This window comes from Cryptotermes secundus, unplaced genomic scaffold, assembly GCF_002891405.2.
Source record: "Cryptotermes secundus unplaced genomic scaffold, Csec_1.0 scaffold634, whole genome shotgun sequence".
Lineage (NCBI taxonomy): Eukaryota > Metazoa > Arthropoda > Insecta > Blattodea > Kalotermitidae > Cryptotermes > Cryptotermes secundus.
Window position 1 is genome coordinate 483,800 of NW_019737091.1, and position 26,533 is coordinate 510,332.

The 26,533-nt window shown below is 39.8% G+C and overlaps 1 protein-coding gene across 6 annotated transcripts in view; it reads left to right on the forward strand.

Annotated features, from left to right (window-relative positions):
- The first annotated feature begins 9,401 nt into the window (after positions 1 to 9,401).
- Positions 9,402 to 26,533, forward strand: part of LOC111870149 (neuroendocrine convertase 1) — a 94,602-nt gene continuing 77,470 nt past the window's right edge. Inside the window, exons 1-2 of one of the 6 annotated variants that reach the window (XM_023862199.2) lie at positions 9,402 to 9,532; positions 22,724 to 23,059. In XM_023862199.2, coding sequence (XP_023717967.1) covers positions 22,889 to 23,059 — 171 coding nt within the window. In that variant the 5' untranslated portion in view covers positions 9,402 to 9,532; positions 22,724 to 22,888. The remainder of the gene's footprint in view (positions 9,533 to 22,723; positions 23,060 to 26,533) is intronic. The other 5 variants (XM_023862194.2, XM_023862195.2, XM_023862196.2 and 2 more) reach the window with 5 other exon arrangements.

The window sequence follows — 26,533 nt, forward strand, 5'->3', positions numbered from 1 at the left end:
TAAAATTCTTACTGCGGTGGTTGTGAATGTTCTTGCCCTCTGCTATGTGATGCCGAGTAGTCTGGTAGAAAGGAGGAACACACTGCCTCCATATTCAGCGTAGAAGGGAACCGCTCTTATGCCAGAGTGTGACTGTACTGATCAGGTTGTTGTAGCTGTAACACTCGAGGCTGGTACTCTGTTCGAACCTGAACCGGTGCAGTGATTACCGTCACTGAATTCTTTTTGTTATTGTTCACAGTAGTTTCAGGCAAATTCTAGGATAGTACCTCGATTTGACCACAACGGCTTCCTTCTAAATGTTTTCATATTGATTATTCAGCAGTCGTACTGTTCAGTGCTATAAGTTCTGATATACTGGCAGCGTCGGAAAACATGGACGCAGCGTGTATCTCCGAAAAATCCGTAAATGACTAAATAACAATACGACCTTAACACGCACGCATAAGACAGTAAAGTTCTGCATTATGAAAAAACGTAAAGTATTTCCAGTGCTTAATTAATTATACATCACACCATGAAGACGTGCGGGGAGGGGAGTTATAGCTCCACAGTTTTTTGTTCGGCACTAGGTAGAGGTGAATGATCAGCTTCAAGTCGAGACTGCTTTAACCCCAGGGAAGGAACCTCCGGTGCCATTTGGATAAGAGATGTGTGGGCTCCACAGCCGGCCTGGACGTTGTGGAGAAGATAAAATTCTTACCCAAGTCGGGAATCGAACCCCGATCGCCAAGCCCATCGCCATACCGACTGAGCTTTCCGGTTTCTGCATTATGTTATTATTTTATACGTGTTTATAGTTTTCACAACACTGTTCATAACCCAGACTACAGCGCTACAGAATTGATGTCTGGATGGTAGCAAATGGATCTGGTAGGAAGCGGTCGTGGCCTAGTTTAAGATATCATTCCTCCGTTTACCTGCACGAATTCAGATATACCACAAACGATCTCAGTCTGGATAAACGGTACACGAACCTGTGACCTCCAGAATACAGGTCACCTGTGCTGAGTTTTTCTGCCAGACAAATAACGTACACACACGCGTCTTTCAGAATCGGGTATAACGGAGATTATATAATAACCTAATTCTTGGTGATCAAATATTGCAGCTTTCCGTCTAACCGTTTTTTAAACGATGAACGTTAAAACACACTTTTATTAAATAAAATTTCTACTCGTACAGAATTTGCATTGCATCAGGTAGCGCTTAGTTTACTTAGCTTAAAATGAAAGCGTTTCCTCGTACCATGGTTCAGCCATAGTATACTTTCCAAGTCATAAAATATTCGGTACTGCTATAGGAGCTTTAACGATAAGGTTAATCTCCACACAAGGAGGGGGGGGGTGCTGCAGAACGTAAAATCTAACGACCCTCCTCCCCACCCCGCAGAACGCGTCGGCAGGAAGGTACATCGCGGTAGCCTCACAAATAAAGGTTGGTAGCACAACAGCCTGTTTATTCGATGGGGACTGCGGGATTTTCTCTGACCCAATTGCAAACGAGTACTTCCCATATTCGAAAATTCCAGCTAAATCTAAGCTGATTCTATCGTAGCGATGGGGCAATGTTCGGGCGGTCGTCATGTGACGTTTAACCTCAAATCTTCAGACCACAAGCGTCCAGAAGCGACAATAACCCGTACTCTAAATTAGTGTAACGCTTTTCTCCTAAACACGATGGTCTAGACACAACGCTACATATTTCCCTCCTTGAGGGGCCCGGTACGAATATGTGATCTACATGCTGATGTAGTTGAGTAACCCGTAAAGTAATTAATGTGATACAATAATGGAGGGAAGTGTAATAATAACAAGATGTGCTCATGAAAACGATTCCAAGATGGTTGAAATAATTTTGATTTTGACATAATATGCAATATGGGTAATTATTGCATGTTAAAAAGCATAATTAATTGCCATGGTTTGTATAGTGTTGTGAAAAAGAATATCTCAAATTGAACCTCCTCTAGACGGATTTAGATAGATTTAAAAAAATCTAAATTTAGTCTTATTTTCTAAAACAGAAGTTATTAAAATAATAAAACAGCTTCTTCATCTAACTAACTTCATGCAGCTGAGCCCTTCTTCACAAGCCACCTGTCTCTGAGTTACTCAAGAATTTCTTAAAAACTTATGGAATCTGAAGGTTCATTATCGTATTCAAAAGAGCTCTCGATTTATCTCTTTCCTAAGGCAGACGAATCTGTTGCATATCACTGCATCACTGCCTAAGATAAATTTTAATATTATTCTCTCACGTTTAGGTCTTCCTAGTGGTCTCTTTACTTCTGGATTTCCCAAAAATTCCTGTATGCATTCTGCTTTCTTCCATGCGTGTTACATACCTTGCCCATCTCATACTTCTTGACTTGATCCTCCTAATTACATTTAACGAGGAGTACGCGTTACGAAGGTCCTCATTATGAAGTTTCTTTCCATCTTCTTGCAATTTCATTCAACTTCGAACTAAATATTTCCCTAACAATCATATTCTCAAATACCTTCAGTCTTTATATTCGCTTTAATGTCTCGGCCCAAGTTTCATACATATACAAAACTGCAGGAAAATTATAGTTTTGTATATCAACAGCTTCTTTAGTGCGGTAATCTTACGAAATATAGACCTATCCCTGTGTAAAGAAGGGCGAAGGCTCTGCAAACTTAATATATCTCTTCTAGCAGTCACAGCCACAGCAATGTATGTGACTGGTTATGTATTAACTGGTTACCAAGAAACGGAACAGTGATAGACGTAGTATAGCTTTATACCCAGTAAGCTTCGGAGAATATATATCGCTTTATGCACTCTGAACCTAACAGTATTTATGGTCCTCTAGAAATTAGAGCAGCCGGTCACGGTAGCCGAGCGGTCTAAGGCATTTACTGTCTTCGCTCGCTTGGAAACTGCGATCGTGGGCTCGAATCCCACTCAGGGTATGGATGTTTAGTTTATATGTATGCGTTTTTCTATGTTTGTGTACAGGTAGAGGCCTTGCGACGAGCTGATCACTCGCCCAAGGAGTCCTACCGAATGTGTAAGATCTAGAAAAACTGAAGTGAACGGAGAAGTTCATGGAGGTAGGCCTAGGCCCACTGGGGCTGTAGTGCCAAGGGAAAAGAAAGAAAATAAATCTGATTATGATAAACCGAAACAACTGTAAACAAGAAAGATCTGATACATAAGTTAACCAGAGCAGAAAGTCACCCACAAGCCTATATCTGGACATGCCTGGTAATGTCACACCGCTTGCAAAAGTAACAAACAAAGTTCCTTAAATAGACTTACGCTTGCAAATAAAATAAAAGTCCTCAAATAGATTTACGTTTGCAAACGAAACAAAAGCCCTTAAATAATTTTAGTGAAATACACCGTTATTCAACCTGGTTTTCAGAAATTAAGACGCACTGAAACAATTAAGTAGCTTCCTTATTATGGCAACTTTTAGCATGTAACTTTATTGCTGTTAAATATGTGGTACCATGAAAGCATAAAAAGAATGTAACCTCGCATAGTTTCCATGTCATTTAATGCCATAGCACCACATGTGTTCAGTTTATGCATTAAACAGCTAACAAGGAAAAAAGTGGCAGATGCATGTACATCGTTTTACATACCGTAAAGCCAGTTATAAACTGCAGCAGACATAAATCACTCTTCCTGTCCTATAAAACCGGTTATAGTCACCTATAAATCTGTCCAGAGACGGAGGAACCGAGACAATTGGCCAGATTAAAGAATTTTATATGTAAGCTAACCAAACGAACCATTCGGAACAGAACACAGCTCAGATACTGACATCCAAGTAGCATCCATAAGCGCATAGTTTTAATTAAATTATAGACTATTAGCATGTGCCCCGCACCCCCTTATTCTCTTCAAATCAATCAATCTTCCTCCAGGCGATCTGTCTTGAAGTAACCTCTTCATCAACTAACTCCACAGGCAATATTCCTTCTTCAGAAGCAAATAGTAGCTCAGCGAGTCACATGGAATTTCCCATCCTTCATGAAGCCTTACGGTTTATTGCCATGTTCACAAGAGCCCTCCACTGGGCCCTATCCTCACCCAGATAAGTCCCATCCATGCCCTAGTAGCACATAAAATTATATTTTAACGATACTAACCACCTCGCTGCAAGTGGAATTTTCAATGGTCCTTTGCCTTGTACTCTCTGCCAAGTACCTATAATTAAAGTGATGAACTCAAGAGGGATCAGATGGGCAGGGAATTTAGCACAGAAGAGAATGCATGTAGGATATTGGTGGGAAAGCCAGAAGGAGGGAGACCACTAGGAAGATCAAGATGTAGGTGGATGAATAATAATAATAATGTGACGTGTAGGGGGTATGCATGACAAAAATAAGAGGTCCTAGATCAGGTAATTGGATCTATTAGCACTACGGTTACAAGTTCTCTTAATCACACTTAATACAGCGTTATCGCTGATTTACACAATTTACAGTTTACCGTTGCACACGCACTAGCGTTCTCAGTTTCCACAAGTCGTCCCCTAGCAACGGATCTCAACACGGAAACTAGCACTTCAAATCACTATGGAGTCTTCTTGTCATTTCTTGTTCAATCATCCTGGAACCTCGGAAATCAACTAAAAATTCTTGGACTCTTCTCTGCATTTCACTGTTCTCTGCACTAATCTAAGCTATAAAAATCTTCGTTATATCGGCTCAGCACGGACAACACAGAAAACACAAGTCACGTGACTCCTATCCAGTGAGTTTATTGGCACGCTGACTGTTGCCTAGCAACGAGCTATAACATTCGTCAACTGAGACACATCTTCCATTGTTGCACGTTGGAACGTGTTTATCAAGCTGTTACCTAGAAACGCTTTGAGCAAATCCGTTATAATAAAATGGATGGGATGGTATGGATTGGATCAATCTTGATCAGTATAGGGATCAGTGGAGGACTCTTGTGGACACGATAATGAACCTTCCGGTTCCAAAAAATCCTGGGAAGTTCTTGAGTATTCACAAAATTCGCGGCTTCTCAAGAAGGGCTCAACTGCGTGAAGTCAGTTAATTCACGAAGTTAACTAGTTTTGCCTTCAGATTTTCTGATTAATACGTATTTTGTATTTGACATCCCTCATTTAACTTTCTACGTTATTTACTGTTCTTATCATCTTTGATTTCATAATCCTAATAATATTAGATGAAGATACGAAATTCCTGCCCATCATCTTGTTACATTTTCCATATTGGGTTTCGGGCACACAAGTCGGTTCGAATTAACAAAAAGCTGTCAGGGTAGCTCGTGTCCCGATCGATATTCGAACTGAATACCTCCCGAATACAAGTCGAGTCCTTTACCGTCCGTTCGGTCAAGGAGGGTGAGGTGGTGGGGAAAGTAACACGCACTGGAGACATGAGAGATGCATGCGCTATTATAGCTGAAAAGCAGAAGGAAAGAGGCCACTTCGGAGATGTAAGCATAAAAAAGTAAAGTAAAGCTATCCCTGTAAGAGGCCGTGAAGATCCATAGGGTTTTGAGACGTTGAGGGTCCCACGTTATCTAGACAATCGGCTTACAGATGGCGGTAAGGTTGTCAGCCTCCCCAGGAAAATTATTCAATTAATTCCTGGTACTCATTTCTGTTAGAGGCTGAGTCGAACCCAGGGCCATATTGCGGCTGGAAGGATTAGATCAATTGAAAAAAAAATCCAGTGACCTCATCGGGACTTGAACCCGCGACCTTCGGATTGGGAGAATAATATTAAAGTGTATAATAAGGAAAGAGGATGGGAGGTTGTGGATTGGATGCACATAGCTCAAGATAGGGATCAAGCGTTGGCTGTTGTAATAGTAGGCCTCTGGGTGCCCAAACCCAGAAGACGACTTTCTTCACGTCATAATTTCTTTATGCGACCTTGCAGAAGAAAAGTCCTGTGTTCAAAAAATCTCTGGTATGGAGATATTGGTTTGCATGAATCTGGTAATAGTTTAATGATGACGTAGTAACCTAAAGCCCTGTCTGATGATGACGCAACATAAAACCTCTTCAAATAAATTACGTCAGCTTCACAAGAAGGACAGCGCTCCGTCGAGTTCGTTAGTTAATCACTGCAATCCACTACTTAATCTGTGCATGAAGAAAGCGACCCATTTGGTAGAAATTACTACACACACTCGTGTATTATCAGATTTTTCGCGATGCCTTGAAAGCTCACGTGAAGCGAACACTAAAATCAACCACGATTGTTATTATCATCCAGATCACACATTAAAAATACTCACCTGCCAGTGTTCTCTCAGAACAAAAGTTCGTGGTCGAAACAAGCATGACGCAATTTCTCAGTTCTGTCCTTAGTAATCTTAAAGATTTCTCTCCTACTCGTGGTTGCTTATCTGATTTATAGGAATCGTAACGTAAATGTTCCCACTTTCTCCGTTGGAGGACGCCACATTATACGAAACATTCCTTGACGTAGTTTGAACGATCACTACTAAGAGGCGCCACTTCACAGTTTAAGAGATTATGAAATAACTGTATCGGTAATGCAGATGACTGTAATTCTTATAAAAGACGACGAAAATGGAACTGCCAAGTACATTGCAGGATGTCACTTGCTGGATATTTTGAAAATTAATGTCAGCGTAGTCGGCATAGCGACTGGCTACCGGCTAGACGACAGAGGGGTCAGATTTCTAGTACCGGTAGGGTCAAGGATTTTCTGTTCCCCACGTCGTCCAGACTGGCTCTGGGGTCCATCCAACCTCCTATCCAGTGGGTACCGGAGGTAAAGCGGCCGGGGCGTTAAGCTGACCACTCACCTCCAACGAGTACTGAGCTCAAGAAAATGTGGATCTATACATCTACCCCATGCGCCTTCATGGAATAGTGCTCAATTAGTTAAGCCCAGGGAAAACTTTACCTTTTTAACTTTTAATGTTTAGAATCTTGTGTTATATTCTTTTAAATTCTGTATTTAACACTGTCATTGGGCTATGTCCTTGGCCAGTGGAATCCAGCCCAAAAATTCGAAGTCTTCTTCCTTAAGAAATAGTTGTAATATAATTCTACATCTACACCCAGACCTTGCAAACACTCTCATCACTACAGGCTTTTAGAGTAATATTATATATAGCTTTCCCATGTGCCCTATGTGTGTTACTGAGTGGACTGGTGGAGCGGTAACATTCTATACTTACATTCCTCAGGAACAAGGTTCGAACCTCAGCCGGAACACTTTCTATCATTATTGTTTCGGAGTTTCCTTAGTCGCTTCATGTAAATGCTGGGATATTGGTTCGATTAGCCTCTGACCACCACTCCCAAACCCCTCCCAATTCATCATTCATTATCATCCTACCACTGGACGTTATACAGTGTGAGATACTGACAGCGTTGTAAAATAAACAACCCATTTCTCCTACTCCGATTAGATTACAAGGGATTTGATAGCCTGTCTCATAGATTACCTAATGCTACAATAGTCACTGAAATATTTGCATAGTGTGGATAGGGGCTGGAGAAAAATTATGACTATACGGCAAGGAAAGAAGCAGTGAAAACCTATATCAAGGCACTCCACGTGTAATCTTCCAGAAAGCTATGAACGTACAAAAGAATTGATTAATATGTCGGGCAAACCAGTTAAAATACGAACGGAGGACCTCCCAAATACAAATGTAGAGTTTTACGGCTACACCAACTTGACCGTCGAGCAACGCACATTACGAGTATAACGAACTCCATGAAGCAGATTTCTTGTCAATAAATTCGAAAATTCATTACCATGTTCACAACAGCCCATCACTGGACCCTATCCTGAGTCAGATGAATCCAGCCCACGCGATCTCACCCTATTTACTTGCAATCCGTTTTAGTATTGTCCTCTTCACGGTTACGTCGGCTTCTACCATTATTTTGTGCAGTTGATAAAATTCAGATGAACGTTAAGACATTATTTGATTTGATAGTTCAATTTTATAGATAATACATATTAATTCAAGCCTTTAGACACCGATGGTTACTATATATACCTCCTGATTTAGCACACTAAATTTCTACATTCTGCCCACGAATTGTATTTTTGTGTTTCTTCTTATGGTTCTCACATAAAACAGCGAAAACTTCCGTAAACAGCATTAAGCGGATTATTTTTTAAGTGAAGAGGTAATGTGTTTCCTGCGAGGTACGAACTGAAATTTTATATATTATTTAGAAGAAATCGAGTCTTTAAAGGGTTGAATAAAATTATGAACACAGAGCAACACAAACACAGAATATACGCACAGACATCCATGCCTCGAGTGTGATTCGAATATATGCACAAAGACATCCATGCCTCGAGTGGGATTCGAACCCATGCTCCCACCGTTTGAGCGAGCGAAGGCAGTTCATGCCTTAGACGGTGTATAAACAGTAAGGATAAAGAATTTTATGAGTTCAACAAGGCATCCCGTATGACAGTTCTTTGTTCATAGGCTGTCCGAATTGCGACAAACATACATTAAATCTTTAATATCACTATATCCTTAAATAACGTTTTTACTGTGTTGCAACGAAGAGATTCGAAAGCAAGAACAACTTAGCCTCATCGTACAGAAGCAATTCAGAGTTATTTAGGTGCTCAAGGCCGCGCCATAGCTCAAGCGGTTAGTGGCTGGCTTCCCACCACGGCGGCCCGGGCTCGATCCCGGGTCTGGTCAAGTGGGATTTGTGGTGGACAAAGTGGCGCTGGGGCGGGCTTTCTCCGAGTACTTCGGTTTCCCCTGCCAATCTTCATTCCACCAAATTCTCCATAATCATAATGACCCGGGCAGGCTACAATAGGCCAATCAGTGGCCGCCGTGCCGAGTGGACTCGTTGGACTCCGTCCCCCACTAAGAGAATAAAAAAGAAAAAATAGCTACTCCTTGAATTTCATTTGTTTTGTTTCTTGTGTTTCTGTTTCACGACTCCCTGAGGTAACTTTGCTATGTTGTGTCGAACTGAAGGACGATAAATGAATGATAAATTGGAAAGGATTTTGAAGGAAGCGGATGTGTCCTTAATCGAGGTACTAAACCGGCATTTGTCTCGAAATACTGAGAAAAATCACCAAAACCATCAGTCAGAATAGCATATTCGAACTGAACACCTCCAGGATACAGTTAAGGTAGGCTCGGTAATTCCTTTCCATATAACCCAAACATTCATAATCACGAACACAAAGAAACCAGCCGCTGGATCCCCTCTTGAGCAAATTCAGTCCACTTTACACAGTCAAAACTAACGTCTCCAAGATCCAGTTCAGTACAGTCCTCTGCTCACGTTGTGAGACTCTCGTTAAATAGCACATGAATACAAATGTCTGACTTCCCTTGTTTCGCAGTGACGTTACTGATATGGAATTAAGCCGACCTGTTTACAGTTCCGAGACGAGACAACGGAGCCTATCAATCTGGGTGTTGAGTCTGACGACAGGTCTACCAGCACTTGACTGAGAGAAGTCGTGTGGCTTGGAACTCTCTGCCCTGGATGTTGGGGCACTTACAGCAATACGACGCTCCTATACCACAGGTTTGTTGTCATTAACATAATTTATTCTTTTGTGCTGTGTAACTCTTCTGCTGCATTCTATATCAGTGAATTGTGTCGTAATCCAGAAATAGAACTAAGGAGAAATAGTAGGTCGAAACACGTAACATAATAAAGAATACCATCTTATGTGATGTGGTACCGTGTAGATATTGTGTTAAACGACGTTTCGGAGGAATTTATCGCTTCCATCTTCAGGATATAAAAATCCGCGAGCAAGGAACCAGGGTGAGCAGGTGGCTGCAGCGAAATGTTCCTGCGAAACGTCGGTTAACACAGGATCTACACGGCTCCACATCCCAGAAGACGCCGTTATACATACTCACCGCCATGAAAATATCAAATCTTACAAGTAAGGTCATAGCTTTGTAGCCAGAAGAACTGACTCTGTATACGGAGTAGGTTACAGGCTGAAGAGTCAAGCAACCAGAGTTCGATTACCGGTAAAGAGGATGCAAACCGGCCTTAGGACACATTCAGCCTCCCACCCAAAGGGTACGGGGATTTTCTTTCACGGGATAAATCGGCCGGGGTGTCAGTCTGATCCCTAAACCTCATCTGTTTCCCGAAGAAAGAAAGTGTGACGCTATACATCCCCCCCCCCCACACTCATCATAGCGTGGTGCTCAGATAAGCACAGGGGTAAATATTACGTGTTTTTACGTTCACAGCTTAAGAGAACTGCAGTTATACAGGCTGTCTCACATGTATGAATATGTTTGTGTCACCCCTAGCCTACTACAGCCAGGCTTGTAAAATATTTCATGCACAAGAACGATTCTTATACAAGTCGTTTCCAAAGTTCTCGCAGATTGAAAAGTTATTCTTTCGAAAGTCTCAGTTTATCCCAGGGAGATGCAGATTCTACAGGCCTGTATTACTTAATTATCTCAAGCTTCCATTGCCATGAAATATTTAGGCTGATTTTGCCATTGGGTCCTTGCGTCATGTGAATGTGAGTGGTGTTGCCAGTGTTTCGGAGGTCGTGCTGCCTCCATCTTCAAGTTCGAAGTAAGTAGGGTGGGTGAATGCTCAGTATATAGGTTTTAAAACAATAGACCGTCGAAGGGAAGAGTGGGTTATGATGCCTGATCCGAGCCAATATTGACAGTAGAGAGGGAAATGTTATACAAACGACCCTTGTGACAAAGCAAGAAAGGCAGAATCAACTTCTGCTGCTTGGAAACACAGCCAGCGCCAATACACACAGAAACCGAGCGAGAAAGAGAGAAAATGTAGCTTTGTGCCGAGTGCATAAAGTGAAATCTCTATTTAAAAGAAAAATGTTTAAAAAACATTTAAACAACTCACAGGAACTTAGTCAAATTGCAATGTCACGTGTTATTTATTTGTTTATTTATTTTAATGCAAATGATAATCCGACGTATTTTTATATCACAATGTCATGCTCAGATGCGTTTGTTCAGACATTATGTTACTAAACTTCCTCAGCGATTTTTAAACTTGACTGTACATATAACTATTCTAAGAAATTAAATTGTGCTTAGTAAAATAAACGAGGTAATAACTTGTTGTGATGCAACCTAAGATTCAAAAATGTTTTTGTGAAATTCAAGGATTTCAGGTTGTTCCAAATTCAAGTACAATCTATATAAACGAAGATATGTTTTACCTTTGCCTTGATAACAGTTGTATGTTTTGATAAGTTACAAAGTTTTATACCTGATCTAGAAAAATTACAAATCTTGAATTGCATACAGGAATTATTAGAACATGGTCTACAACAAAACACGTTTTTACTTCACTTACTTTACTCGACACGGTATAAAATTTTATAATTTATGTATAGTCTTGTCAAAAAGAAACCTTATCACTGTACCGATGTCTACTATGTCTGATAATGACATTCTGATATCTAAATATGTCATGTTTTCAATTGTGTTAAATTAAGCAAGTAAACAGCCTCTCACGCTGTAATATTGATGGAACGTTGATGAATTATTTAAATTTATTTTGGCTTATAACAGTACACAAAGCAGTGTAAAAATATTTAGCATTCGCACTGACTCCTGTCTCGTACATTTCAGAAACTGATATTATTGTCGCCTTATCTTAAACACCCTGTAGTCAATATCCAGTAACTCAGTATTTCATATGGAACATCGGAACTAAGTTCCAGTTCTTACCCAACGAACTTTTTCGAGAACAAAATTCTTGTAAATATATTTCAATATCAGAATTCCTGCTTTATATTTTTATAAGAGGCAGGTAAGTTTAAATAGCCTCTATCAAATTCCTTTCTTCCCGCCACAATTTACAATTTACGATTTAGGAGACAAATTGATCCAATGCATATTTTTTATTTATCTGTGTCAGATTTAAGAAGTAGTGGAAATTGCTTTTGAAAAGAATAATTTTTATCCTTTACAGTTGCTTTTAGAATTTACGTTATTGTGACAAAGCGTGCCATTTCTAGGAACTCGAAATCAATCTCTCCTGTACGGTAGCTACTTCTTAAAATGATTTAATATATCTGATGGAGATTTAATCATCGAAGTGCATCGAATCTCACAGAAGCAGAGAGAAGTCGCTTCTATATTGACAGCACTATTACGTACATGTCAGCAAGCTTGTATACCAGTGAACTTCAATACTTCCTTCTCTACAAGAACGGTATTAGCAAAACGCTCTTAGGCCAATATCGTAAGAAATACTTCAGATTAGATTTCAACTCATAAAATTCCTTCTAAATAGCTGTCTCTATAGGTTTCAAAACGTCTAGTAAAGTACTAGAGAAGAGAGTCATTCAGGTCGCATAAACCTGACTCATGTGTTACTACCCAATCCCCTATCGAGTCTTAAGCCCATTTAATGTTTCATGCCCATATATTCCGATAATATATTCGTATCACTAGGATGTATGAAGTATATGTCTATTCCTTTGTGTCACACTTTTGTCCGAATTAGTTCGCAGTTACTCCATATTAAAAGATGTATTTTAAACGTGTATTGGTTCTCCAAATAAATTAAGTAATTTTAGTCATATTCATTAATTAAGTTATCCCTGTAACAAGTCGTGAAGACCCATAGGGTTGTGAGACGTCGAGTCTCCCACATTTTCTAGATAATCGGATCGCAGATGGCGGTGAGGTTGTCAGCCTTAAGTACCGGCCATCCTTTACCCCCAGGAAGATTCCTGGTGCTTACCGAGTTGAACTCAGGGCTGGCTGGAAGTATTAGTTCAAATGAAAAATCTAATAACCTCATTGGGAATGGAACTAGCGACCTTCCGCCTTGTAGCGTAATGTCTCAACCAAGTACGCTACTGTGTAATATAAATAAAACAATTCATACATTATATTAGTGTTTTATATTGTAGAGTCTCATAAACGGCTTTTGAACTTGATAATCTGAATGTTATAATTAAATCGGGGATGTAGCATTCCTTGTAACTTAAATTTAAATTAAAAAATCATTATTATTCATGTAAATTTCGCAAAGTGAAATGGTGAGATTCAGTATTGTCACTGGTACAGCAGTAATCACAGAGCAATGAGTACGTGAAACATGTTCTGCAAATTTAAGGGAAATTTCCTAAAGAAATAAAAAGGTTGACTGTGTTCAATCTAATGACGGATTTATGTGCTGTGTACTACGTACAATATACACATTTACGAGAGGCTGTACCGCAAATATTTAAATTTCAAACGGAATATACTGTAAGAGCCGATTAGGGTTTTTTTAATGCTAGTGGTGTGGGACTAAGTCCCTTATACTGCGGCCACTTCTGGCCTATTGTACCAGCCCCAGATGATAGGTGAGGGTGATTGTGGAGCAATTGGTAGAATGAAGATTGGCAGGGGAAACCGAAGTACTCTGAGAAAACCTGCCCCAGCGCCACTTTGTCCACCACAAACCCCACTTGACCAGACCCGGGATCGAACCCGGGCCGCCGCAGTGGGAAGCCAGCGACTAACAGCTTGAACTATGGCGCGGCCGCTCCGATTAGGTTACAAGGGATTTGATAGCCTATCTCATAGATTACCTAACGCTACAATAGTCACTGAAATATTTGCATAGTGTGGATAGGGACTGGAAAAAAAAATTATGACTATACGGCAAGGAAAGAAGCAGTGAAAACCTATATCAAGGCACTCCACGTGTAATCTTCCAGAAAGCTATGAACGTACAAAAGAATTGATTAATATGTCGGGCAACCCAGTTAAAATACGAACGGAGGACCTCCCAAATACAAATGTAGAGTTTTACGGCTACACCAACTTGACCGTCGAGCAACGCACATTACGAGTATAACGAACTCCATGAAGCAGATTTCTTGTCAATAAATTCGAAAATTCATTACCATGTTCACAACAGCCCATCACTGGACCCTATCCTGAGTCAGATGAATCCAGCCCACGCGATCTCACCCTATTTACTTGCAATCCGTTTTAGTATTGTCCTCTTCACGGTTACGTCGACTTCTACCGTTATTTTGTGCAGTTGATAAAATTCAGATGAACGTTAAGACAGATTTGATTTGATAGTTCAATTTTATAGATAATACATATTAATTAAAGCTTTTAAACCCCGGTGGTTACTATATATACCTCCTGATTTAGCACACTAAATTTCTACATTCTGCCCACGAATTGTATTTTTGTGTTTCTTCTTATGGTTCTCACATAAAACAGCGAAAACTTCCGTAAACAGCATTAAGCGGGTTATTTTTTAAGTGAAGAGGTAATGTGTTTCCTGCGAGGTACGAACTGAAATTTTATATATTATTTAGAAGAAATCGAGTCTTTAAAGGGTTGAATAAAATTATGAACTATGTATCTTAGAACTCTGAGGTATCATTAATTATCAAATGCAATTTGTGTTAATAAGATATTTCAGATTGAAAATTCTGATGATAGGCGGGAACAGATCGGCTAAAGTGAAGCGCCTTCATTTAGTAAATTGACTGCTAAAGTACCTGACCTAGGATGGTTGAGAGACGTATCCGCATTGTCGACATTGTCCACTTCACGATGAATGTCTGCGGGCTGGATGGATATCTCTCGTATATTAGGAAATCCCACGTTGCCGAAACGTAGCAAATGACTCTCTCGTATTAATGAAAATCACAAGAAATTCCAAATCTAAAATTTTAAAATAAATCACTATGCAGAGTAAATGCCTTGCTTGAATTCTTATTTTTTCGAAGTGAAACAATAATTTATATGGCTTAAAATTATCTTAAGAGTACTTTCTACTACAATGTATTGCCGTGTTGTCTCGTCGAAATTTGCCAACGATTCGGAGGAATTTACTGTTCCATCCTCAGTTTCGAAGAGTAAACCGAGGAAATAACAACCAAGCAAAAAACAAACTCTGTTCGCTGCTTGGAGGCAGTATACCCCTTCTAAACTTCGGTTCACTTCCACCAGACTACACTGCGATACATTCCAGAAAACGGTATTTCTATGATCTGTAGCACATCCTGTACCCCTCCCCCGTTCAAGCTTAATTCTTGTTTAATAAAATATAAAGGTGTCTCTATGCTTAACTAATTAAGCACTACGCCATGAAGACGTATGGGGAAGTGTATGTATAGGTCCACGTTTTCTTGATCTCGGCACTAGTTGGAGGTGAGTTGTCAACTTCACGCACCGGCCGCTTTGCCCCCGGCACTCATTGGATAGGAGGCTGCTTTGCGAGTTCGGAAAGTATATTGTTTAATTTCTGTGTTGTTCATTTAAGGTTAATCCTTTCTCATTTCATTTGTGTACGTAAAGTTCTACAAAGAGCATTTATGTCAGTTTCCTTCAATGTACTCTGCAAAATATCCGTATTATTTCAAATTTTCTACATCCATTGTGCGTGTTCCAAATGTTTTGTATATTAAGCGTCGTTCATATTTTATCTGATGTTATGGATGTGTTGCTTGTATCTTGTTGGTAAATTAAAGCGCCCCTGCTACTGAATTTAAAAGGATTTGTTGTGATGAGTGTACACATACACATGAGTGTACACATAATAACATACCCCACGGTATGAAGTCAAGCTTGCTTACTTTTATCAGTTTATTTATCAGATACTAAAATTTTCGCCGCTTATGCGATTGAAAATATTGGATGACAGTTTAATCACTGGAACGTTTATTAATAATAAAAGCGTGGAGAGTTAATATGTGTGTTAAGAGTACGAGTAATTCTTCGTATACGTGTTTTGTTTGAATAAAGAATTAACATTAAATCACGTGATCGAACCCCGTGGCCGGATCTTGTCTTGTGTGCGTACATCTTCTTAAACCTTTACTTGCAACTTCGTATATTTGTGGCAGCTGTTTAACTGGGACAAAGAAGTTTGGTCCCAATGCGTCCCAATTAACCGGAATCTACTCTATGTTCTAAATAAAGAAAACCCAAATTATGTAAAACGCTCGCTATAAAAAAGAATTTAAACCGCGTGTGAAATATTTAGGCTTATTTCCATTTACCTGGAAATTATCTACATGTCTTTGAATAAGAATTTGTATCCTACAAAATGTTACTCAAATTTAAAATACAATTAAATTGTTCTTGTAAGATTTGAGGTTTTCACGGCGGTGACTATGAAGAAAGCAGTCTTCTGGGATTTGGCACCGTATATATGTGGTGTTAACCGACGTTTCGAAGGAACGNGTTCTTTTTCCCCTTCTTCTTTTCTATCTCTGACTTTTTTCTACTTTGTAGGAATATGTCATAAACCCGGCTCGATTTTAGCCCATTGCTTCCGAAGTTGTCCAGTATTTTCTCTATTCGTGAACTCTAGCTGAACAAGGTTGCCACGATAGTGACTGTGATGTTAGGGTAAATCAGGGTGAGTCCGAACAGCTGGCGAATAAGGCCGATTCAGAAGAATCTCCTGTCAACGTTACTGGTGGCAGGGTCAATGCTGCTGTTATCTGCAATGTTTCTCTGGATCTTGAGTAATGTGTTGAAGGAAAAATACTGCAGGGATAGAAGTGTGTGTTTGAAGATAATTTTTTGTCTTTGGGTTGGTGTTTTCGACTAAGATATAAACAGGCACGTTTTGAACCTTTGTATACGTTAACATTACATTCAGACAGACATGCTGTGTTGAATTCCAATTAATTGACATCGTTAGGGAATTTAAAATGTTGCCACGTATTCTGAGGGCCAAATCCATTTTTAGCAAGGACTGTTCTATACCAGTGAACTGTGTCGTGTGAACAGGCCATCTCTGTGAAATTAAAAATTTCAATGTTCAACTGAGTTAATTTTTCTATGGAGTTTCCAATGACAGACCTACAGTGGAATAGTTTTGGAAGGCAGAAGATATAAATAAAGCTCCAAAAGTTATCTTTGAAAGCAGAAGTTTTAGCCATGCATCAAAGCTTTCCCAAGTATCACGAACATATCTGAACCGTGGAATAATTATTAAGGGTAGTAACACGAACTGAAATTGTGGCCGAGTCATGTTCACCCCACGTAGTAAGAATTTTTCACCTTTGTGGAGCAAGGGTTGTCCTACTCACCCACTGGATTTCGGGTGACTAGAACAATGTGTAGCCTTTACATACTTCGATGCAGTGCTTCGAGTTGGAATTCAGTCGTCATAGAAAAAAATATACATTATTGTAGAAGAGCCAGGCTTGCCAACAATGGCGCGGTGATAACTTCTCAACCAATGAGTATTTCGTACTAGCTGATTTTCTATCTTGTGGACTTATGAATCCCAACTTGCACTACAGTCTTGTGAGAAGAGACGCTTTCTAGTCTGGTAGATGTTTACCGACGTTTCGGAAGAAAATTCTATCTCCAACTTGTGGAAAGAAGAGTACTCTGAAGAAGAAGTAAACTCGTACCTCCAAAACTTCTGTAAATATTTAACAGACTCTACGGCGTCACATATCAGGAGACAGTAGAACTCAAGGTAACAGTGGGTTTCGGAATATTGTTGCTGAAGTTATATCGGACTTCTGTAAACATTTCTCTGCGTAACTTAACTTAATTCGCCCCATATATAACCAGATTTCTACAGTTTATCAAATAAGTTGTGACTGTAGAGTTCTATCATTTGTCTATCTCCGTGTAGTCAGTTAAACAATAACAGAGCTCCTTTTTCTACTTGATTCACGCTGTTCCTTGCTTAGCCTATCCTTCAACCTTGAACATGGTGGCGATATGTTTCTCCGAAACGTGGGTTTAATTACAGTAGACTGCACGGCGTTATATCCAAGAAGACAGAACACTTCATAACCACTGATGTGATAACTTCAAATCCTACAATCTCTGCTTCATTCATACTGCACTAGATTTTAACGTTAATTTAAATTATTCGGAATTTTGAAGTTCAGTAATATATGAATTTCATAAATCCTGAACTTTATTGTCATGGAAATTACCCTACACTCTTTCTTTGCACACGCAAATATAAAAACTGATTACAGAGGGCTCTGCATGTAAGGGAGAACCGGGTCACGGAACATGAAATCTTATTAACCTTAATAAATCAAATGCCAAGTCTTCCTAAAACTTTCCATACAGAAAATTTACCGTTAGGCATGTTCATGATAAGTTATTATTCGTAAAATTAAATAAGCCTATGTACCTAAAATTACGTTATAAAAAAGATTTTCTTATTTCATATTGTGTGTATGTTTTCTTGTTGGGATTCTTAAACTCAACCAGGAAACATCTTTCCTAAGTGGAAGCCAATTTGTTTTGTATACTGCTAAAATTAGACGAATTATTTTTCTCGTAATAATATTTTGATATTAATGAATTTGTAATATTTCAGTCTATGGAAGCATAAAGTAATTTCTTCGCTTAATTATGAGCTGGGGTGGAGTAGTCGGTATAGGGACTGGCTACAGGTTGGACGACTTAGGGGTCGGAGTTCGGGTCCCGGTATAATCAAGAATTTCTCTTCTCCAAATCGTCCAGACTGTCTCTGGGGTTCACCCAACCTTCTATCCAATGGGTACCGGTGGTTTTTTTCCCCGGAGGTAAAGCGGCAGGACCGTGAAGCTGACCACTCACCTCCAGCTAGTGCCGAGGTCAAGAAAATGTGGATCTATACATCCACTTCCACCTACTCCTTCATGGCATAGTGCTTAATTCGTTGAGCACAGGGACAACTTTACATTTTGCCATTTGGTTAATTATTTGCTTAATTTCACTGAGTGTATTGGCGTAGATGTAACTTTTCTGGAATCTTTAGGGCGTCGGTTCAGAGCTCGGACAAGTCGCCGGCTATCCTCATTAACATGTTTCTTAGTTTTCCCTTGTCCCTCCAGGAAAATCCGGGTCAGTCCCTAGATTAGGCTACGACCGGTTCGTTTCAAATCCTTTCCAATTCGTCTGTCATACACCTAGTCGACGCTACATAACCTAGAATCACATACACAATTTAATCCAAACATCGAGAACGCCAACCAATATACAAATCATAAAAGTTGTTCCTCTGCTTAACTAATTAAGCACTATGCCATGAAGACGTAAGGGGAAGTGGATTTATAGATCCACATTTCTTGACCTAGCCACTAGTTGGAGGTGAGTGGTCAGCTTCACGCACCAGCCGCTTTACCCCCGGTACCCACTGGATAGGAAGCTGGACGAACCCCAGAGCCGGTCTGGATGACATGGAGAAGTGAAAATTCTTGTTCCTACTGGGGCTCAAACTCCGACCCCTTGGTCGTCCAGCCCGTAGCCAGTCGCTATACGAATTACGCTATCCCGGCTCCTAATATATATCACAGTTGTAAAAAATCGAGGCTGATCAGAATATATCCCTCGAAAATTAGGTTAGTGATTTCGAGTCCGACTCTGGCAAGTATGTACATTCGCATTTCTCTGTATCTTATGTATTTTTATTATTGTTAGTGGGGTGGGACAAAGTCCCGTGTACTGCGGCCACTTCTGGCCAATTGTACCAGCCCCAGATGATAGGAGAGGGTGATTGTGGAGCAATTGGTGGAATGAAGATTGGCAGGGGAAACCGAAGTACTCGAAGAAAACCTGCCCCAGCGCCACATTGTCCACCACAAATCCCACTTGACCAGACCTAGGATCGAACCCGGGCCGTCGCGGTGGGAAGCCAGCGACTAACCGCTTGAGCTATGGCGCGGCCCATTCTGCACTGTTAGTGTCAGACTATGTGACTACCATTCGCAAGATTACTCAGAAGTGGGCGGAGGGCAACGCTGCGACATGCGTCGCTTACCCTCCAGTTAATTTCGACGTTAAGTATTTAAACGGATCATCCTGCCAGTCTTTTCGCAAGCAATAAAGTATCGCCTACAGAGACAGTAACTAATGTCCTGCGCCCCCTACGTGACGCATGGAGTTCAGGACACAACGTCCAGCACTATCCAATCACAAAACACATCCCACTTTACGTAATACACTCTCTCGCTCTTTCCCTCTCTCCACTTGCTTTTCCTACCATTATTTTATACCGAGCAAATTAGCTTAAGTGATAAGGATTTTGGTCTGTATTCGGCAGATGCTCGGATCCTATCTCGTCGTGGATACAGAGCTATCCTGGCTGAAGTTTTCCGTAATTCCTACGAATTATTTTAAGCAAATACTGGAATAGTATCTTAAAATTAGGCCAGGACCCTTCCTCTGCATATATTTCTAGTAAAAAGGTAAAGCTATCCCTGCAACAGGCCGTGGAGGACCATAGGGTTGTGAGACTTTGAGGCTCCCATATTTTTGTGGACAGTTGGCTCACAGATGGCGGTAAGGTGGCCAGTCTTTCTCGCCGGCCGCTCTTTGTCTCCCAGGAAGATTCCTGGTACTCGTTTCTGTTAGAGGCTGAGTCAACCACAGGGCCATAATGTGGCTGGAAGGATTAGGTAAATTGAAAATTCCACCTCATATGGACTTGAAACCGCGACCTTCCAGTTTGTAGCATAATACCTGAATCAAATAAGCTACCGCGTGCTCCCCATTATTTCTAGTGTATGATTCATTATCATGTGTACATTTGACTCTATGTAGTTTTTATTATTCATAGTTAAATTTATTATAAATATGCAACCATATTTATTTGTCTTTTAAGCAAATATATGTAATAACAGAACCACAACTAAGCACTGCTTCATTAGATTTTCTATTTCATTTTGCACACCCTACTCTGATCTCACGAATGTATTTTTATTAATACGTACCAAGTAATAAATATGTCTCTTAAATTAAATTATATATTTAACATTACAGCATAATTTCGAAATATCCGAAATCTGGTTTGTCGCAACTACACGTACATTTAAGGAGAATGTTGCAGACTGATTACATTTTTGGGGGCAGAATTTGTTTGATTGACCAATGCTTGAAAATGCGAGTAGGAAGGCCTCTCTAATTTTCAGAATTTTACAACAATTTCATTTTAAACCAATAACTAATGAATTTTTGTCCAACCGTAAATAGAGATCGCAGGTTCGAATCTCGCTTATGATGTGAATTCCTGCACACATTTCCCCTCAGGGCACATTTTCTTGCTCATCGTCCAAATTTGAAGCTTCCCTAGCGGCTGAATGAACGGCTCGGGAGGAGAAACACTTCAACATGAATACCAGGTCCGAACGTACCACCAAAATCCGGGAGAGGTGCATGTATAAGCAGGAAGTTCTGGGATCAACTAACCGCCAACTTTCCTTTGATACAACGCGGACCGCATAGAAATATACGCGTGAAATAATTCTCCTATTTTTATATATGTATATTCAATGCCGGGGTAACGTTTTTGCCGACCTGTTGCTTAGCAACCGTAGGGGGATATATATACAGACACACAGACTGAAGGGAGGGGTTTGTGAAGTATGCCGTTGAGATGGGCGTAGTTACCATGTTACATAAAATTTGGTTCAGGCATTCAAAGGCTAAAAGGGGGAATACAAAGACACGCAGACAGCAAGGTAATCGCGTATGGCTACTTCATTTTTTTTTTCCAAAATGAGGGAAGTAATCTAAAAGAGAATACAAATAGAACCAAGTTTCGAAATTACTCTGTAACACAAAATAATGAACACTTCGCTCAGTAAATATTCATATTTCACTTTTATGAATGGCTTTATAATATTTTTTAAAACAACTCTGGTAAGTTTATTTTCTCTATAAAATTATCTCTTATAATTATTTGTACATATGTTAATTATTAATGTCTTCTGGTATGTTATGCCGTGTAGTCTGGTAGATCTTTAGTAACGTTTCTGTGAAACCTTTTGATGATTTTCATACCACTTTTTCCAAGTTCATCGTATTTTTCTACCCTGAATATAGAACACCGGATAGCTTCGAAAGATTATTGACAATTTATTAATTACGCTGTGGAACATCTCAGGAGGCCGATCACAGTGGCCGCGCGGTCCAAGACAAAAAAATCTTCACCCGCTTTAACACTGGGGTTGTGGGTTCAACCCCCACTCAAGGCACGGATGTCTGTGCTTATTTTGTTTGTTAGGTAGCGGTCTCGCGACGGGCTGATCCCTTGTCCCAGGAATCCTACTGACTGTCTTAGATTAAGAAACTGAAAAGAAACGAACCGTTTCACGGATGCCTTATGCTCCAAGTGGAAGCAACAGGAATAGAAGAAAATGAAGAAGAAGACATCTCGGGAGACAACAATCTTCGTAATCACCACCGCGAAAATCTCAAATTTCTCATGATAAAATTTTGGCCAAGAGTTTCATTCGCTATTACTGATTTGTAATGTCATCAAATGAATCGAATGGAAAACTGTAGAACTTGAACGGTGTGTGAAATAGTGATTCCTCTATTCCCTTAGCTTGGAAATTTGTTGCGAATTGTATCATTTTTGTATCTATGCGTGGCATATCTTCCTTATTAGCCTTGGATTATATGTTTACAACTTTATGTTACGAGAATGAATAAAAGAAAGGAATGGAAAATCACAAGAACAGATTGTTGCTGTTTTTTCGTTCTTCTAAATTATAAAATGAATAATGCTGTACTTTTAGATATGAGACGTGACTGCCTGCAGAAAAAGCACTTGCCAGATTTAACAGAGAAGTTTAGGACAGCCTAAGCTCCCAGTTATATTAATCTCACTCTCGGGCAATAAATCAGAATTAACTCTTTTTGGTATAAAATTCTTGTCACGTTCTGCAGCTACAAAATAAGTTCTCCCTCCTCCATTCGATTTTTATTTCAATTCTTTCCTATCACTCTTAGTACCCACTTCTTACTCTTTCAGTGCAGCCTCCCTCTCTTTACATTGCTCCCCCATCCCTCCTACCGCTGGCAACCTCTCCAATCCAAGAGTTGCTGCGAAGGAAACGAGAGTAATTGTTGGTGCTGTGATTTGATTTGACCCGGACGGCGTCGTGGTAGTCAAGCGAACCGACTACTGTCGCCAGAGATGGAGTTGGGTGTACTCGTCTTGCTGCTCGGTGGGTGCTGGGCCTTCGAGTGGCACCACGGACACGAGACAACCCAGCATTACAGCAACGAGTGGATGGTGCGTCTGGAAGGAGGGCCAGATGTCGCGCAACTTCTGGCTGTGCAACTCGGGTACGATTTCCTCGGATCGGTGAGTCATTCGCTGAGCCCATATTACAGACAATTCTTTTATAGTTCCTACAGTTAGTCTAGGTCACAATGTTTGGGTAAATAATGAACTATATGTTCCACAGTACAGAGTGATTCAGAAAGATGGACACAATTTCAATTGACTATATTTCCTGAACTGTATGTTGCATTTGAATTCTGTAAAGTACATTTGAAAGAGGATGTTACAAAGTTTCTAGTACTACCGCTAGTGCCCTCCATCACTGCGTCCCGGGCCGATCATGTGTATCGGAGAAGAACGTGGAGTGCATTCGAGTGAACTGTGAGCGCAGCCCAATGAAGTCAACCCGTAGTGCTAGTAGAGAACTTGGACTATCGCAAACAACTGTGTGGCGTGTACCACCTCTTCCCACAAATTTGAATGACCTAAGAAACTGTATCACAGCTGCGGTGAACTCAGTGACGCAAGATATTTGTCATCGAGTGTAGGATGAATTCAGCTACCGTCTAGATGGTATCCATGCAGCCGGAGGAGGGGGGGCACATTGAACATCTATAAACTTCCATGTATGTATAATCAAGTGTAATTTACAGAATTCGAATGCAACATATAATTCAGGAAATATAGCCAATTGAAATTGTGTCCATCTTTCTGAATCACCCTGTATATCCAGTAACAAATAACAACATTCCAAACTGAGTTACAGCTCCGGCTCTCAACTTACAGCGTCATCAATTTTGAATCATGAATCAATAATATTTTGGACTAAAATGCAATTATTATTTTCGAAATATGTACGCAGACATTATCTTTGGAAATAATAGGACTAAGAGCTTGCTTGTAGATTATCATAAAGGAGTTTCTCCATAGGCTTTGCTTCAAAATTCAATGATAAATTAAATTTCGTAGCCACTGAGTTACACCAAAGGCTCTGCTCTCCCGTTTCCTCGTTCATACGAACTTCAGGTTTTACCTTTATGCTGCTATTGTAAATCATAGACTTTGTGTGTTACTTTAAATTTTGGATATTACATCTAAATTAGCAATATCAATAAGACAGAGCAGTTATTATTATAAAATAAACAACTCAGCTTAATTGTAATTAAATCCAAAAATGTGTAACTGCGTTTAATGTTAACTTTGAATTTCACCAAGGATCCTTCATTACTTGGCTAAAACTAACTTCACATATTCTTATAGCCTGCTTATACTTTGAAAATTTAACAAAATAAATAACAACTTTATCCAAGATTTGTTTTAAATATGTCAGCTGAAATCTGTTGCAAGAAAAGTAATTTAATACTATAAGATTTTCTTTTTGTTACACTACTCTATTATTTAAATTTTCAGAGATCTGAAGTTAGTTAAAGCCTCTTCTTTGCGTTTATCTTTTGGGGGCCTCTATTAGACCAATGAAATATTCATATGGTTTTGTAGCATTTGAAGACTCACTCAGGAATAAGCAGCTGTTTAGACAAGAGTTTCATAACAGCGATTCTTCGTAGTTCTTTTCCGGAAAGTTTCCAAGACCGTAAACAGCTAGATTGGGCAATCCGCACTGCGTACTTGGATATGAATCCCGACTATGATTTCAAAAATTGGGCCACTTCTGCGAACTAACCAGAAGACTATACTGCTTTAAATAATATTTTGGATTAATTTGCTTTTAAGTTGATAACTTAGAAGTACGGGGCAAGCGGTAGCGTAGTTGGTTTAGGAACTATGCTACAAGCCGGAAGGTCGCGGGTTCAAGTCCCGATGAGGCCAATTGATTTTTTTCAATTGACCTAATCCTTCCGGCCGCACTATGGCCCTGGGGTAGACTCAGCCTCTAACAGCAATGAGTACCAGGAATTAAATAAATAATTATCCTTGGTAGTAAAGCACGGCCGGCGCGTAAGGCTGACAACCTTACCGCCATCTGTGAGCCGATTGTCTAGATAATGTGGGACCCTCAACGTCTCACGACCCTATGGGCCTTCACGGCCTGTTACAGGGATAGTTTTACTTTTTTTTTTTTTTTACTTTAACTACGAAGTACGTATTTAGGTGGTTTTATGAACATTTAAAATGAAAACTGCACCCTGGCCTTGGTCGCTACATGGTGTCGACAACTTAAAGAATGTTTGTTTCAAATTCTTCTTTTGTTTCATTCAACCTTATGGACAGGTGTACTGTGTTGTTATGGACGATTTTAGACGTATCTGAAACTGACTAAAAGGAATATTTGGGCTGTGCCTAGCAATTTACTATTATATTTTTAAAATTACAAAACACCAGTGAGGACTAGAACCTTTAAATCAAGACATATTTAAGTTGATTTGTACTGAGTGCATTAGTTAATTGCGAGTAGATCATGGAGTGCAAAAACCGTTGATAGAGTACGAATCAAAACCGATTAAATATGTATGAATCGCTCTGAAAGCGTCTTCCCCGGCTGAGTTTGCTGGGTTTCCTTTAGTACTTACAATACAATTACTTTGGCATGATCCACACCACTACGGGCATAAACTTTCATATCACACGCTTTAATTAATTATTAACAATAACAATAATAAATAACGAATTAGAGGCTGGTCTGCAAAGACCATTTAACAAGCTTCAAAATTTAGCTAATAACAGGCCTTAAGGTGAGAATTTCAACCGTGAAAACAAAAATTGTGGAATTTCAGGAATAAAACCGCGAAACGTGTAAAATAGTGATAGAAAACAAAATAATAGAAAGGAGATAAAATTTATAGTCTTTACAATATCACACTCTTTGAAAGAAGATATAAGTAAAAGTTTAAGTAAGTTACAGAGAAACTATAGAAGAATAAGAACACTGACACAAAAATATTCTAAATAGCACATAATTAAACAGTATACAGTGATGCTAGTACCCGCCATGATCTAATTTTTTTCCCCTTGGCATTACAGCCCCAGTGGGCCTAGGCCTACCTCCATGAACTTCTCCGTTCACTTAGGTTTTTCTAAATCTTAGACACTTGGTAGGACTCCTTGGGCGGGTGATCAGCTCGTCGTAAGGCCTCTACCTGTACACAAACACAGAAAAACGCACACGCACAAACTAAACATCCATGCCCTGAGTGGGATTCGAACCCACGATCCCGGTTTCTAAGCGAGGGAAGACAGTACATGCCTTAGACCGCTCGGCTACCGTGACCGGCCGCCATGACTTAATACGAGTGAAAATTGGACAATTTATCGAAAAGACAAGGTAAAATTGAGTCAGTTGTAGCGCGGGTCCTACGTTCCGTGGCTGGTTTCACTCTCCTTGGTCGAAATGAAGTGTAGATATATCTTCAGGATTTAAAGTATTTATTGTAATTGAGCGAATGCAAAAAGAATAGGAGAACTGAAATAGACATATCTTGAGGGTGACAACAGAGAGAATCCGAAGAGCATAGTTACCTGGTAAGATGAATTCTCTTGATGTCGGAGATGCTATTACTGCTTCTGTTATTGCTGCTGCTTCTGCTACTGTTACTGCTA